The following is a 17,644-nucleotide window of genomic DNA, read 5'->3' as shown; positions in this document are numbered from 1 at the left end:
TTTGCCAAACAGATGCTCCTCTCCAACTCGGCACCTGTCTCTGAGATTTTTTTGTTTTTTTGCCTTCCTATCTTCTTCCTCTCACTCTCTCCTTCATTTCCTTTCTCTTTCCTCGTCTCAGCAATGGAAGTCTCTGTTTGACAAGGTATGTACTGCAAGCTACCCCAGCTTGAATCACTCACCATTTGCATGTTTTTCTTACTCTTTGTGGGAGCAGTGTTGTCTTCGAAGGCGCCCATCTCTGTGTGTGTGTGTGTGTGTGTGTGTGTGTGTTTTGACTGTGGGTGACCTCCGTTATTAGCTTGAACCAACGCAGATGTGTTGACAAGATGAAACACTGCACACATGCTTAAAGGTCATGAAACATGGGGAAGATTTTGGACCAAACTGACGCACCACAAGCATCAGAGGAAAACGAGATAAAGTTACTTTTTAATCTGAAAATGTGCTTTCTATTAAGTACTTTTAATAGCGTATTTATTTTTTATTTTTTACAGATTTTGTCCATGTATCATGGCCTTGCCATTGTAATTATGCTGTAACACTGGCTTTATTACTAGTGGAAGTGACTTAAACCTGCACTGGGAAATTTTCCACATTGGCACCAAGTGGTAGCTGTCAGAATTTCATTTTTTACTTCAGCACCCAGAACTCATGTCGCAGTGTTAAACTTCACACGAAGCGCTCACGTTTGGCATCCTCGCTGATCCGTGCAGCTTAGAACATCCCAAAAGATCTCATGCTGCTGAATACAGACATTTTGTACGCTCACTCACTGCCTCTCTGTGTGTTTTTGCATCACTAATTCTTTTTGATTCGTCTCTCTCTCTCTGTTGGTAAACATACCCGGCACGGGAATTTAATTTGACTAAATGAGGTGAAACAACAAGATCTCAGCCGGAGGAGATGACTCCTTCAGGCCCGGTTTGTGATTCAGGCAGATCAGACAAATGTATTTTTAGATCAAAATCTTGCCTGGTGCAGCTTTAAATCCTTTCGCCTGCTGGGTGACAATCACGGCATAACATGTAAGCGAGCCGCGGCTTTGTCAAACCAACCTCCTGCAGGGACGAGAGCTTCAGAGGAGCAGGGAGCACATTGGAGCGTATGTCGGCTGCTCACATTGACCCTGATGATGCGATTGGGGTGATGCATAATCCTAGATGCATTGATCCATCGGTCAGACCGATCTTGTAAGAAACACACACACACGGACACACACACACACACACACGGGCACACACACACACACACACATTGATAAGGCCAGGAAACCCCATGAGAAGAGAAACACAGACTGTCTGATCATGCATGCAGCATGTTCGACTGACAGACGGCAAACGGGCCCCTACTATCACACACACACGCACTCACGCACGCACACATACACGCACTCACGCACACACACGGCCATCACTCTGTGGGGCTGCTGCAGCACCTGCCCGACCTGGGGCCCCCTACCTTTGGGGGGTGGGGGGGGGGGGGGGGGGGGGGTTGTGTGTGTGCGCGCAGCGGGTTAGTGGGAATGTTTAGGGTTGAATCAGAGGCTCGTGTCAGGCTCACTCTTTCGGGGAGGGACTAAGGTCCCATGGGATTATGTAAAAGGCTAGCAGCGGTGTGTGGTGTGTGTGTTTGTGTGTGGGCGGGTGTATTAGTAATGGAGCATATTCTATGGACAGGCAGTACTTGGGCCTCTCAATCGGCTGTCTTTATGCGTGCGGCACAGCTTTGAATTTCCTCAAGTGGACATCGGTTTAAAAAACACCAAAAAAAACGTGGGTTTGTCCAAATGGCGAGGTCGCTGCCCCGGTCTGGCAGCAACAAATGTCCTTTCACTCTTTTGTTCTTCGCTCCTTCTTCCTCACAATGAGTTGCACCATTTGTCAAGGGGCTGACCTCCGAGACCCTCAGCTTCTGTGACGCGACTAAGGAAGAGAAATGATGGGCCACTAAAGATGAGCAAAAAGCAGGATTTTGAAACCTGTCTGACAAACCTGTGTCTCTGCATGAGAGACAAAATACAACGTCTGCATAGAAAACAGAGCAAGGGTGTAGACTGTTACTTTAAAGATAAATGTGCCTCTGTGCATGTAAGTCCAGCGTACGTATAGTTCAAGAATAACATTGTGTAGACTACATTTTGGCCTTCAGAATTGACCCTTTGTGCAAACTAGTCTCTTTCATTCATACTCTGCTCTTTACGGTTACCCAAACTTCTCATAATCCACAGTTTGAAAATGTTCCAGTGAGCGTAATACACTGGCAAAATAAGATGTCCCAAGATGAAGACAATGATGCATCTCTTGTGTTAACTAATTCTGGCATCCCTGCGTCTCCAAATGCAGAACACATTCATTTCTGTCCATCCCATCGGGGATGTTTACACAGCAGAGGAAAGACAGGATCATTTCCCCTCCCTCATCCTTTTTTGTTTTGCTCGGACTCCGACTTTAAAGCAGTTTGGGCTGCGTACAACAGCCTTCTTCCCATCGTATCACTGTTACCGGCCCCTGTGTGGACTCGGTACATACAGCTATCGGTTTCTAGATTGCAGACCGTCGTGGGCTGGAAATCAAAGTGCTGCGTCGCTCTGTTCGCTTTCCCCTTCACTCCTCTTTCCTGTCCCCGGAGAGGATTTTGTTGCTGTATAAGTGCTTTCCTCCTCTGCACGCAGGAAGTAAGAGAGCAAACCTCAGAATGCTTTGATTCGTGTTGCCCATCGCCTGAAACAAACACGAGGACCGAACACAGACAGAGACAGTCTAATGAAGCAGAGGAGATGCTGTTGGGAGGATAGTAGCTGCACTGCTCTCTCTCTCTCCCTCATAATCAAAGTGTCCCTGCCTCTACCTGTCCTCTAGTCACACACACACACACACACACACGCACGCACACACACACACACGGCAATCAGGAAAGACTGCAGTCATGGTAGCAGGATTTATCTGTTGTATTATGTTTAGATTGGAACCCCGAAATGGACCAAAGACGTTTGTTTTGTACTCACTGGGACACCTGTCAGATGGAAAAAGTGGAATATGGAGAGCCTCTCTGTCTTCTAGTTGTCCTAGCACAGTCAGTGATTTTGTACGAGGTTGATTATGGTGCGCAACACGTACAGCACAGACTCACTAAGTTTTTATCTAAGGGGACTGCATGTCCCAGTGCTTGTAAACCCTGAGATTGGAAGTCCCCATGTGTACACACTGGAAACCTGGCTCAACTCAAAGTAGATGCAGCACTTGTGTAGAGACAGGATGTGTACAAACTGTGGACTGTATATCAGTGTATTTTTCTTTCCGATGGAAACAGATTTTTGGTGTCGTTACTGCAGCCTTGCAGCAGAGATTTGTGTCTCTTGTTGTAATAGAAGACTAAAAGCGGTAACAGTAAACAGTAACATTTCTTTGATTCTGGAATTTGCGTCTGTGTGTGTGTGTGTGTGTGTGTGTGTGTGTGAGTGTGTGTGTGTGAGAGTGTGTGAGAGAAAGAGATCCGTACCTGTGTCCACAGTTGCCTTTTGTGCTGACAGCCTGCTCCCAATGGCATGTTGAAATGCCCCAAGGAGCTCAGTGATTAAACACTTTCACATGGCTGCATACTTTCCATGGAAGTGTCTCCCCCTTCATTTTCTTGCTTGGTGGCATAACAAAGCTTCTGACTGCGAGTTATGATCCCAAAACTCACTCAAACCACAAATATAAGTCTTTCAGGAATGTCGTCTAGCCAGAGGGACTTACTGTGTGCCACGTGGTGCATGATTTATGATCGCCACCCCTTCACTTAGCAACTGAAATAATGACAGTGAGCGCTGGTGTTAGAAAAAGCCCAGCTAACATCATCAATTAAAACAAGCAGAAATTCAATGGTGGGGAAGCCACCTGTTCCCGGTGTCTGTCGTGCTGTGCAACGAGCTTATTACCCAGACATTCAGTGGTCATGCCCGAGAGAAGAGGAAGGTCCTTATTTAAAGATGTTTTGTCTGGCAGTGCCGTCTCGCCTCATCGTCCCCCCGTGCACGACACAGCTGGCATCCTTCTCAGAGTCTTTTTCCTTGAGTACACTCCAAATGAATGATCCACCACCAAGGTAACAGGCACTTAATGGATAAGGATCCCTCAGCTGCGTTTACCAGTGAATGCAGGGATAGCATGACTCGCCACGCCCTGTCAGTTTCACCCACATTAAAAGCAAAAGGAGGTTTAGACAATGAGATCATAACAGCGGTCACTGCAGTAATAGAGGCTGTAGATGCAGCTGTTATGTTTTAAGCATAGGTGATTTTTCCTTTAAGTTTCAGGTGCATCGGCTCAAAGACCATAAGGGTAGGATTTCTACTTCTATTTTTGCTTCAGTTGGCCTCCTCTGAGGATTTCTTTCCTCCATAGTGTGTAGATGCCTCTGTCTTTTTCCTTTTTTACCCATACATCTTTGGTATACTAATATGCGTGTCACGCTAATTGCTATCGACACATACACAGATGGTGGGGTCACAGCCTGCCGACCTGCTCGTCTAACTCCACAGCGGTGATTGACACCAGCTGAGTCTTGGAGATAACTCAACCACAAAACAGTCCCGGGTGATATCCAACCACATTGTCTTGATTCCGGATCGTGAAAAGTAGTTGAGGGCGGCAAACATGCGCGCCGCCCGACGCTATTGAAAAGCGGCGGGGGCCTGTGTGGCGATGAAACAACAGACGGACCCTCAAACATTTTCATTGAGAGATTTAATCAGAGCTCATCTTTCCCCGCTCCTCTGCCTCTCCCCACTGCCGGGCTCGAAATAGATTTCCTTAATGAAAGGCACAGTTCCAGTTGACGGAGTGTGAAAACAGTTTCTGCTTTTATGCAGAGGTAAAAATAGCGGCTGCATGCCTGCATGTCAATCTGTAAATGGAGAGAAAGAAGACGTGGCAGTTTACCTATAATTGGCATACAGTGGCATGAAATTGAAAGTGCCTCTTTTGATAGTTGAACGACGTGATCTGGCAACCTCCATGTGCTTTGTGTGTGCACATACAGTATGTTTGCGCCCGCCACGCCTAAAAATGTAAATCTATTACTAAAGGTCAAGGGAGGGCAGTTGTAGTGACAGCACACAACAACCATTGAACAAGCCTGTGTGTGCGTGCTGCCTTTTAGGACCAGTGTGAATTGTGATGGGGCTCCCTCGCACAAATTAGCCCTGATTTGTCTGCTTTCTACCTTCTCTTTCAACTCTCTCTCTCTCACTTATTACCTCTCTCTCTCTCTCTCTCTCTCTCTCTCTCACTTATTACCTGTCTCTTTCTCTCTCTCATCTTTTTGTTATGAAGTCCCCATCAGCGCTGAGTGGACGACGCTGCAGATGTGAAGAGGCTTTGGTCTCAGTCTGCTCCTCGATGCTTTCATCTTTTTTGATTAGCTCTGTTCAAGGAACGCCACGCGCTAGTTCATCAGTTGTGTAATAACGACTTTATATTCGGTGGAAAAAACATCAAATTCGGGTTTAATCAAGGAGCCTAGAGTGTTTTTCGGCGAAGTTACATCTTGTGTGTCTGTGTCACTTCTGGCTGTAACCTAATTGAGTTTGAAAAAGGTTTCATGTTTGAAGCTGATTGAGGCCTTATTGTTCTGGTCGTGGTTAAGCTGCACCAGTTAAAGAGGCCGGCTGAAGTGTTTCCAGGTCTTCTTCCAAACTTCTGTCCTATGTCCTCTGCTGCTCTCCATCTCATTTAGACGTTTTTCTGTGTTTTTATTATCAGACAGCTGAACGAGTATCTGATGTGATTGGCTACCTGGTAACCAGGCGAACATCAAATCACTGTTTTATGAGAGCAAAGTCATCTGACATCATAGATACAGCTAAAAGACAACTGTGCTGTGAGGGACTAGCTATGTTGACATTTAAAATGAGAGTTCATAGAGAGGGTTTTAAGTGTTTCTGCTACAGGGCCCAAGACAATCCCAGAGCAAGTGTACAGCATTGTTTGCCAACGGCTTATTTTCACCGTCCACACATTTTTCTGGATGTGGAATGACGCAGATTTAGTGTGGACAGAAGGCCACAGTGGGGAAAAGGATGTCTTCAGGTCTAATCAGGAGTTAGTACGCTCAAAACTAGTTAATTCGCACAATGTTTTGTTTGACCCAACAGAAGTGCTTAGAAATGCTCCAAACGTCCAAACTTGAAGGCAGGTTTGAAAGCAGTTCTGCCATAAGAGAGTGGCGAAACATGTTAACCATCGAAATAAGGGAATAACGGCGCACACTCCACTCTCACACCATCTGTACTTGAAAGCACTTGTAGTGTTGGACTCGAACAGATGCAAAGCAGTTGTGTTAAGAGTGGGAAAAAAAGCTTGAGAGGGAAGTTTAATCTCTCCTTATTTTCTCATCTCTGCACACCTGGCCAATCATTGCATGAAGTGGTGATTATTGGATTGTTTCGGAAAGTTCCCCTTAGTTGAAACTATGGAGAGGTGTGAGGGTATAGGGGATTTATTGTGGAGGCAGTGCCATACTGTATCATTAGATTGTTTATTATGGGTCTGCACATGGCAGCAAGACTACCTTTGTAGGTTAGAGAATGACTTCCTGAACTTCAACGAACCAATCAACCAGCACTGTTAAAACAGCTTCCTATTTCAGTCCGTGTCTCTGATCCCCCGGGGATCAAAGACACGCGGCAGGTCCATTCGTTCCTGATGGCTGAAACTCTAATACCTTCCCAGAGGTTATAGTTACGGAGCCGTTGACAGGGTGACGTGTTGGTCGCGGCCCATCACGCTAACGTGCGCGTGGTTGTATGTGTGTGCGCCAGATATGTCGGCCTGCTGTTCTTCGCTTTTTCTGGTGACGCCTCAGAGGTTCGAGGGACCTGTGTGGAGCACAAAATGGAAAATATCTGTTTTTCGTCACAGAGCTTGAAGTCACCATGGGAATGTTCACCGAGTAAGATCCTGGAAAACACACACGCACACGCATACATATTTTGAGACTCATTCCTATGCCATAAGCAGTTCAGGTCCGCAGTGAAGCCTGGCAGTTGCACTGCTGACACAGGTACAATAGCCCTGTGTTTGCTGTGTGCACCTGTGTGTGTGTGCTTGTGTTAACTGATTTCTGCCTCTTCAGTCAAGCGCTGCCCATTAGGGAATGTTCCACACCGAGCGTACAACTCAGCCAACTCTTTCACTGTCCCATTGGAAGAACAGTTAAGTCTTCACCGAGACAGACGGCAACGTTGACGACCACCACAAACGAAAGCTGACGACTACCAGCGCAGATGTTTGTGCCTGTGTGTGTGCTGCATTTATGATGCCGGCAACACTTTCTAGATCTCCAAATTGTTTGCCGGCTCTCAGATCATTTTGCCTTTCTATGTGATTTAGCTGTCCGTGAAGCACTGTTCAAACAACGGCGTCTTCCCGTTTGTTCCTCACTCTCCTCCGCTCCCTGGAGAGCTTGCACTGAAGTCATGGCAGGCTGCGGTGTAGACAATGCAATCCGAGACACTCGTAATTCGAAGGTAATGACATTTTTTTTGCGGCTCTGTCGACGCCCATGCCAAACCTGTAGGTAGAAGGTTTAGTTTGTGGTTCAAAGCCACTGTTCTCTCCAGATTCACTCTGCTTGTTTTCTAAAAACTTTGTTCTTTTTCGTATGGTAGCATTTTCCCCCCGACAGATCTGTGCAATATCACCTCTTTAAAGACATCAGGTACAACCCAGTGCGTATTCTCTCATTTGTCCTTCCTCTGGTGTTGCCTTTTTTGGTTTTGTGTACATGACAACTTCCCAGAAGCTTAAAGCTTTCCCTGCAAAGCAGTGTCTCTTTACTTGACATCTCACTTACAGGAATAAAAACAATGTCCACATTTGGCGCGTCTGGCGGACGAGCACTGTAAGATTGCTCAGATAAATCAAGCATGCGAGTGGCTTCCCCCAGACTCTGTGGTTGTCCCAGTTCCAAGATCAGAGTCCTTAAAGAAAGACAGTAGGACCGGAGTCACATGATCTGTTTTAGTAATCCAGGTTAAGATGCATTTATTTTGGTTTGTTTACGCCGCAGTGATTACGTTTTATTCAAAGTGGCATTATTCTCACTTTTATTACGTCAGATGAAATGTTTAAGGCCCTAGAATGAAGTTGAAACAGCTCGTGAAAAAAAGTCATAATTTTAATAATAATGTAGAAATATTTCAAAAACAAAGTCATAATGTATATTTAAAAAAAAGTCAGAATATAGACATGAATACAGTATGACACATTTGTTATTAGATCAACTCGGGTTCGGCCTGTTGATCAAAAGTATTCATCTATTCTCGGATGCCCTGGCTGTTTTGCTGTTGTCATGGCAACCCGTTACGGCCCTGCCCGGCCCGGCCCGGCAGGCTCAGCAGATGCCCAAGGTGAGCGGCAGTGCTTAGCTTTCACCCAGATCTCCGTTCCCGTCCTGTCCTCTCTCCGTGTCGTCTTACAGGGGCACCGCTGCCAAAGCCTGCCAGCAGGGCCAAAGTGCTGAGGTGGCTGACTGTGACAAGGAGAAACCACATCACACTAAAAAAAAACAACAACTGACCAATAGGAAATATAGCCATTTTATGACCCTTTGCTCCCCGGTGTGACGTCTGACTTTGTAGCAGTGTTGTCGCTGACTGCTGGAGCGTTTTCATGAAGAGGTAAATGAATCATGACTGCAGAGCACATGCTGCTCATTGGCAACATGGAATTATTTAGTGTGGAAAAACTCGGCCAGATGTCTTGCATGTGACGAAGACTCGTGCCAAAAAAAAAAGATAAAAGCACAAATTAGGTCACAGATGGCGTCGGTCCCACTGATAATAAAATGTACTCACGTTTACTTTGAACTCTGTGACGACTCTGTGATCCCCTTTTCTGAAGCACATTCATGGCCCTGACTATATAGACACATTATTATTATTTTGTTTTCATCATATAAAAAGTTTAACCTCTGTTCAGCGGTGGGGACTGCAATGATGATACACATAAATGCTGATCTCTTTTGTGCAGAGATTAGTCTACTAAAGGAGGTGATAAGTCACTGTGTAGTATATTGTCACATGTCTTCGTCAAATATATTGTGACGCATTTCATGATTGGGTCTTGAAAATGAATACCGAAGGCCTGAAATCTGAAAAAGGGATGCTCTCATCCAACTTCTTCTTTTCAAATACCGGTTCCAGTAACTCAACTTCAACTGATCCGAGACCAGAGTTCTGTTATTCCCAATTTAACAATGAGTTTACCTCACCGTGACCTCACAGGCTACAACTCAAGGATTCATATGCCATTTAGGACAGTTTCACTAAATGTCTAACAGGATGAAATGATCAAGTGGTGACATTTTGGACAGACATGGCTGTATCTGCAACTTGACTGGTTGACAGAGGCATACAACCACGAGGCGGTAATTCTAATCAGTCATTTTCTGAGGCATGGGATTTCTTTGGAACTCAAAACTGCACCTGTGGTCTACCATCACTGCCTAAATGTAACTATTAGAGAAACCACAATTTTATGATTACATTTTCAAAGGAACTATGTAATGTGGATTGGTCATCAAGCAGATCTGGCCTGTTCAGATCGAGCACCCCTCCTTTAAAGTAAGTAAGTCTTAGTATGGTGTGGCTTTCTCGCTTTCTCAGAAATGTATTATGTCTTTCCGAATTAACATTTACTACAGCATCCATATAGCTTTTCACAGATATTGTTTCGAAGGGAGATCTTTTGGGAGGTTTTGCAACTTCAATGTGTCTCTGCTGTATCTGAATCAAACTAGCCAGGTTATATAAGCTCTATCTCTAAACTTGCTCAGAAACTTAGTTCCCTGATGTTGTGGCCAGCAGCAATGCGGCTGCACTTTGAGCAGATTCCTCTGCCCAGCCCCTTGGAGATCTGTTATTATCATTTTGTGCAATGGGGCCATAAAAACTGTAATTTATTGCACCAATTTGGAAGTTTCTCAAGAACCTCCCCACTAGCTGTTGAATTCTCACTTGCTGTATGTGTACTGCTGTTGAACTGTCTTGAATACCAACAGTAACTCGACTGACATGGAGGATGTGGCGAGTGTTAGGAACTAGAGCGCTATCCTAATTTTGTAACAGTACATCATGGAAGGCTTTCAGTGTGTGGATCTATCCCAGAACCTTTCCAAATCCACCAGGGAATTTTTCATGTCATCTCCACATGTGGCTGTGATTGAATCCCAGTGTGTATGTGACGCATTTAGGTTGCAGTCTCACTAATATTTACTGCTGTCTGCTTGGAATCGGATCACATAAGTGTGAAAACAGGGCTAAGGAGAGCCTTTCGGCTGTCCTGTCCAGTGACAACATTATCTCCCCGACAGTGTCGCTGTGTCTAATAGAAATCATCTCAGCATTTCAGGGGCGAACTAGGGGGGAATTCTTATCGCTGAGTTTTCCACAGTTGCAGATGCAGCGGCTCATCGGGGTGCCTGTCAGGGTCTGGCACTGAGGGTGTCGTTATGATAAGAATGATCTCCTTCGGGGGAACAGCTGCCAAGGTTGTGATAAATTACAGTTCCATTACAGGTGGAGTACGATCACTTTTACAGCAGAGCCCTTCCAAAATAAAGTTCACTTTTTTCATGGGGTATATGTAACAGTGTTTATGTTGGTGACATAGACTGTGTGGAAGAAGTGGACGCAGTCACCGTGACGTTAGCCATTGGTTTGTGGACTACAGTTCTGACGCCTCGAGTTCGATATTTTGGCTTTCGCCATCTTGGTTTTTGGAACGAGAAATGAAACGACAGGGTGAAGCTAAGTACAACCAAATGCTGAAGAAGACATTTTTAGGCAAAAAATGTTGCAATTAACTTTCATAAACTGTCAATACACTGTCAAAGATTTAAAATATTAAGACAAAAACACAGACAACTCAAAGACCGGACAACGTGAAAATGACGAACTGACGAATTGTTACTTTAAATCAAAGGAAAAAGCATTCAGGTACAAAATCGGGAAGAAACTTGTGAAACATTTAAGAAAAATAAGAAAATGATCTCTTTGTAAATAGTTGAATTCTTCTTCATGGTTTTCATGGAGTGGTGAATCTCTTGTCTGCTGCACGAAGGCATTTATATCTGCCTGACCTCTTTAGGGCCCTGAAGTGCCTTTGCTGGAAGTTTTTTTCTTCTTACTTCAGTAATGCAGTTTGAAAGAACTCTTCTCTCGCCTTAAAAGGAAAGGGGAGTCTGTTATAGAGAGAGCAGGGACTGTTTCTTGCCCGCTGAACTCTGAGGATTATGGGAATAGGATTATAAAGTAGAGGGTGCCCTAGTGGGTCTTTCCACCACCACCAAGGATCAGGAGACAGCTGACCGCCTGATTGTTGTAGATTAATAAAAGCTCCTACTTGAAGAATTGCCTCCAAAACAGTCCAGGAAGTGAAGTGTCAGTGGTGACAGAGGGCATTTGTCACTTATACTGCTGTAATATGTCCTTTTCTCCCCCATGGCCTTATCCATCTGGTAGGGGAGGGGTTCTGGTTGAAGATTGACAGACAGTTTGAAGGGTCCCACCCGACCCAGATGGCAACCTTGAAAATGTTTTCGACGGCCCCCCGGTCCTCAACCCCAGCCTCGCTCAGCTCCCCCTTTTTTCGTGCCTTTCTTCTTCGGATTTGAAGAAAGTAAGTCGGGGGGGGGGGGCCTCCCCTCGAGGCAGCCCCAGCGTCGGGTCCATTTGCCAGCTATTAGAGATCATAAATCTCTACGTTGAATGGAACCGCTGCCATCAGTGGTGCCGGGTTTTGATGGTGTTATGGGGGGGGTGGATTGACCTCGGGGCAGGCCTGGAGCAGAAGAAGGGACTGAATAGGAGAGAAAGAAAGCCCGGGGACAGCTTGTTAAACAAATGTTTCTCCCTTCTTTTTGTTCCCCTTCTTATTCGGTGAAGAGCTGCTGAATGCGTGCGTGGAGGAGTGAAGGGATGTTTAGTAGAGGGTGGGGCCTGTGGTTAATGAGGGGTTCTCACCTCAGTGTAAATGGGAGGTTTTGGGAGAGAAGGTCACCAATCTCCATCTACGTCTCTGTGGTGACCTGCCTGTGCCCTGTGCTTGATGCTCCATCACAGCTTTATGTGTGTTTGACAGGTCTGTCAGTTTTTTTTTGTTTTTTTTTACTTCTGTGCCTTTTGGCAAATAGGTCTCATGTTTGTGTCTCGGTGAGAGCGGCATTAATAGCCACAGTGCTTCGAGCTTTCCCCTCCTGCTGGGTTGTTTGCATGTCTTGGATTCAAGTCTTGTTTGCGTGCATTTCTGTTTGCGTGTTTGGTTGTGTCTTCATAAATGCTTCTCTCCGGCGTGAATGCTTTCACAAGCAGCGACAGGGGGTTAAGTGTTTATTTGAACACACGCTGGAGTCTGCTGAGGGCCGTTAGGGCGGTCTGCTGCAATCCCCTCGGCTTCTGGAGACAGCTGGGGGGCAATACAGCTCGTTCTCTATCCCTCTCATTTAGTCTGTCTCTCCCTCCAGCTTTTAAACTATCAACCTGTCTGTTTTGCTCCATCTCGCCACCAAACCGTAATCTTTTTCTCTCTCTTTTGTCCTTTCCTTCCCCCTTAAAATTTAGCTTTTTTAAAATTCTTTCTGAAATGAAGTGTTCAAGGAGAAAACTTTGAAGTTTACAAATATAAAGTGTCAGACATAAAGTATTTCTAAAGAAACCAGTTCTCAAAATCTCTGCAGATGTTATTCCACGCGGCATGATCGTCTAGTGCAGTTTTTCTTTATTTGGTCAGAATTTATAGTAGAGAGAGATGGAAGTTGTTGCAGTTCTTCTCTAGTGATAGTACAGCAATGTGCTTTGGTCACCTTTTTGTACCAAAGCTGAGCAGTGTCAGACCTGGTCAGATAACACATGTTGACCTGTTAACACTGAGGGACATATGTTTAACCTAAGTCACAGCGACAGTGGCCTTTGGCCTACGTGGAGCAAGCTAAAGCCGACAACCTCCACTGCAGGACTTTGATAGCATCTCGAACTCTGTGTGATTAACAATCTTCCTGCTTTATATTGCAGCATCTGTCAAAATAAAAGGCCTGATGATATTATGATTGCATCTTGTCTCCATAGAAACCTGAGTGCCTCTCCGTCTAGGATGGCATAAAACCTGCAGGGACCAAGTTTGTAGAGGGCAAGCTCTGTGCAATCAAGTGTGTGTGTGTGTGTGTGTGTGTGTGTGTGTGTGTTAGTGAATGTTATTGAACCCAGGCAACGGCGTATTGATACGCCGTTGCCTGGAAACATTTCATTTGGATTAAGATGCACCGAGGTGGTATCAATCCTCGGGTCTTAGCGGTGTCGCGGAAGATATCGTTGTCTGATGCTTTTGTATAGGCTGTTTTTTTTTTTTTCTGTTCAACCTTAATTAGTCAAGAGAGATGAAGAGGATGGCAGCATTATTCGCACAACAATGGGCAGGGCCGGTTACAGGGAAAGGAAAGGTTGCACATTTCGCACCCTCAGCAGAAACTAATATTACATGAGGTTTGCAAAGACCCGCTGAACACAAGTTACACAGCATATCAGCTCCACAGACACCATTCAAACCTTAGGTGTCCATGACAAAGAAAGAAGAAGAGCTAACTTGAAGTGACGTAGACTGGCTGCTTTGATTTCACCGAAAGCTTTGAAGGGAATGAGACACTGATCATTGTCTCGGTGAGATTGCCTGCCATGCACAGATAGACTTAAATGATGACTCTGAGATCTATCTTTCTGATGTCTAGCTGATCCAAGGTTTCATTTATATGGTCTGAAGTGGATCGTATGTTGAAGGGTTAACCTTATTATAAGCCCCCTGTTCTGTTGAGATTTCCTGAATGATCAAGGTGACATGGGGAAATGTACTTGTAGACAGGTGGCCGTGTTTGCTAAAGGTGAAGCAGCTCCTGTGGTTTGGATATAATTACCTTTTGGATCAGGGTTTTGCAAATGAAACAACGGAAGCTGCTTCCGTCTTGGTATATATATATAGTCTGTGTGTGTCCGTGTGAGTCTGCATGCTTGTGTGCTGTGTCTACGTGCTTCGGGTCCAGCACTGTGAGGGGATCAGATGCCCAGGGATTGAGAGTAACACCTTACTGTCTGACACCTATCCACATATCAAACCCCTATCTGTATATTTACTCCAGATGCGCATTCACCCACTAAAGACATCTTCGCACCGACCAACGTTGCCTGGTTACAGGCCAGTTGGCAAGGAAACTGGTGATGGTCCGTGCTAATTTGCGACGGCCTCAGACGTTTGTGTGTGTGTGTGTGTGTGTGTGTGTGAGATGAATGAGGGCTTCTAATCTGTCAAGCAAGACAGGTGACCCAGCGCTCCATTGATTAGCCCAGACAGTCACAAAGTCAGTCATCCCTGCAGCCGCCATGAAACACGCGTCTCTGTGATAGAAGAGCAATTCTCCACGGTCTGAAATCTGCGTTAGTTATACTGACTGAAAGAGCAATTTAGGTGACTTTTGCAACAAAAATCTTAACTATTGGCAGGAGCTATATGGAATTCTGACAGGAAATATTTGACTTTTTTTTTTGATTTATGTGTATTAAATGTACAATGTTTGGTCGGCACTGATTTTGCTTTTCCTTGCTATACAGTGTTTTGCAGTACAGGACTGACATTAAAAGAAAACTATGTTCGTTTTTTTTGCATGTAGAAATGCATCACAGGGCAACAGATGCATGATCTGAAGATTCATTTTGGTCTCTGAATATGGGGCTGTGTGTACTCAGAGTTATCCGTTTTATGGTGAAGAGGATGGAGGAAAATAAAAGTACATTATGCGAAAGAATGCAATTACCTGTGGCAGACCATGTGCATGGGAAATGAAAGAAGGACGAGGCGGCACCTGCTGATAAATCTAATCGGAGTGAATATGGCTCCACCAGTAATGCCATGCACTTGAAATTTCAATTATTTTCAGACCGATATCAGGACTTTGACTTGGTATAATGTGCAGGTCCAGATAGGAGCAGCTGCTCTGCAGAGAGGACTTTAGCCTCACTGAGCTGGATTTGATTCTTATTCTTCCCTGCGAGTTTTTTTTCTCTCCGTGTATTCACATGGTTTTCCTCTCATTTCCCAAAAACATGAACAATTCTCTTAATTACCTAGGTATCAATACGAGTGTGAATCTCTGGAAAACTTCTTTGAGGCCTTATTCAACCCTTTCTAAATCCTTGGGATGTATTCAATTCCTGGACTTCCAGACACCATATTTTTAAGTTTTTAGTTGTATACTAGAGTATATTTGAGGGTTCTTTTTTTTAAATTACCACAATGGCTGAAGAGATGAGAGTCTAAACTCCATAGTAGGCTACTATGTCTACACCGTGCTAAGGGTGGAACAGTGGTTGATAAAAGGTCAATGGAGATCATATTACTTTAAAGCATATTTAACCAATAAGTTGTTTGCTGCCTTGCACAGTAAGCCTATATAGTAGGTGTGACCAAATATAGGAAACATAGAATGTGATGGAATCCATTACAATAACCTGCCATAAAAGCTTATAATGCAAAATATGTTTTGAGAATCTGTCAGAGAGATGTGTATTTAAATCTGTGGTCATTTTTCTGACTGTAGTTTGTGGTGTTCTATTGTTGTCTTATAAAGAATGTCTAGTGTTTTGCCCCTTATCCTTTTTTCCCTCCCTACCTTTCTATTTAAAAATGACAAACAACACTTCACAATTAACACCTGCTTGGGATTAATCCTCATCTTTTGTCTCTCTTCCTCTTCCTCCTCAGACTTCAAAGCAGAGTGGATTTGGTCTGCTCCCTGCAATAATTAGCTCCTCGCACAATAAGCCGGGGGAAATAACAAGTTCAAGTGTGCGGTCTTTGGAACACTTGCCCCCTCAGTCTTTTCAGTCATTTCCTGGGGACACTGCTTGTATTCAAACATGAGTAACGAGGGAGAGAAGAAGAGTGGGTGAGAAATTGTGGAGGTGCTGCTGTTTAATGAAAGTGGGTTATAATAGAGTGCTGTGCTGGGACAAGCGAGGCCCTCTCTCAGCTTGTTGATCATGCTGATGTATGCTTTGTCAGATTGTTGCTTAATTGACTCGGCAGCTAAAGGCAATCCTATCAAAGGCAGTAATTTCACCTGCCAGCAACTCTGGTTTATTTCTGTCCAGCAAGCTATGCTGATTTATTTCAGCAAAGTCTGGGTATTTCATTAAATACGGCTAAAGCACATACTCATGCATCATTATAGTATGTTATTACAGAGCCGGTCCCTGGCCAATGTGATGCCCTAGGCCATATTTTAGCTGGTCCCCATTACATCGCAGCCAGTTCCACCACCAGTTATTGTGTTTATATGCTCACACAGAAACTGCTCCGATTTATGTCTTTGAGATTGAGCTACGGCAGGGGTCTCAAACTCAAGGCCCGCCACGTCATTTTATGTGGCCCGCAAATCCGCTAGCAAAAAAAAAAGAAATTAATTAAAAAAAATTAATAAATTCTTTTTTTTTTTAAAGTTAGACTTGATAATAAAAATATCCCCATAGTCGAAATTATGAGATAGAAAGTCATAACTATGATAGAAAGTCATAATTATGAGATAGAAAGTCAAAATGATGAGATAGAAAGTCATAATTATGAGATACTTAAACACACAGTCACAGAAGCAGCTCTTTGGCTGGTTACTGTACACTTGAAATGGAAATGTATTGTGAGTACATTGAAGACTTTAAACGTGGCTTTAAAACACATGAAATACTTCACGTGGGATTGTGCAAACGCACCCTTGAAAGGATTTTAAGCATTGAACAAAGTTATCGTAATAACTTGTCTTTGATATTTTCTTTAAAAGTTTGATCTTTGATAGAGTAATGTGGGTTTCTTAACCCTAAATTAAAAGGATTTAAGTTATAATAACAGAAATGTGCTGAAATATTTTTACATTTATATAACTGCATGTACAATATTTGAACACTTGAATAAACAATAATCAAATGCAGAGACAGTTATTTACCAATATGTTAGGAGAAGTTACATTTACACCGTCTTACATTTACAACCGGCCCTTTGAGGGCGACCGTGATGCTGATGTGGCCCAGAGTGAAGATGAGTTTGAGACCCCTGAGCTACGGAGATCACAGTGTATTTCTCAAAATTATGTTGTAGGTTGTCCCCCAAACACTTGAAACACTTGACAGTTTTTCCAACTTTCCCCGAATGATCTTGAGGTGGGAGTAACTGAAGTTAACTCCAGCTATGTATTAAATTATCGAACGTTGCAATCGTCCAAAGTAATCTCGCAGCACTCTGCTTCAACGGTAACTATACTATGCAATAGAAACTTTATAACTATATATCACATTACCTCAGTCTTTTTCCCGTTTTTCATGGACAGTGTCACTTGCTCACTTTATGGCAGGTGATTAGCTGAACCATCTGTCAATGGAACTCCTACTGAAGCCAGTAGGGAGAAGAACAAAAGCACATTTTCCAATGAGAAAAGCTTTCAGTGCCGTTTCTTTCAATGAAGAAATACTCTTCACTTCTAATGTAACTGATGCCTTTGCAGCATCCACGCTAACCTCTTCACAAGTTGCTATTTTTGTTTTAAACGAACAGTCGCCTCTCCGTGT

The 17,644-nt window shown here is 44.0% G+C and overlaps 1 protein-coding gene across 1 annotated transcript in view; it reads left to right on the top strand.

Annotated features, from left to right (window-relative positions):
• rhbdl3 (rhomboid, veinlet-like 3 (Drosophila)) overlaps window positions 1-17,644 on the top strand; it is a 51,820-nt gene that overhangs the window by 1,356 nt on the left and 32,820 nt on the right. Inside the window, exon 2 of the mRNA XM_031874601.1 lies at window positions 122-145. Within this exon, the coding sequence (XP_031730461.1) occupies window positions 122-145 (24 nt within the window). The remainder of the gene's footprint in view (window positions 1-121; window positions 146-17,644) is intronic.

The sequence above is a fragment of the Anarrhichthys ocellatus genome, unplaced genomic scaffold (assembly GCF_004355925.1).
Source record: "Anarrhichthys ocellatus isolate YVR2014 unplaced genomic scaffold, GSC_Weel_1.0 scaffold83, whole genome shotgun sequence".
Taxonomy (NCBI): Eukaryota; Metazoa; Chordata; class Actinopteri; order Perciformes; family Anarhichadidae; genus Anarrhichthys; species Anarrhichthys ocellatus.
The sequence above is the reverse complement of the archived record's forward strand: the minus strand, read 5'-3'. Positions and strand labels throughout refer to the sequence as shown.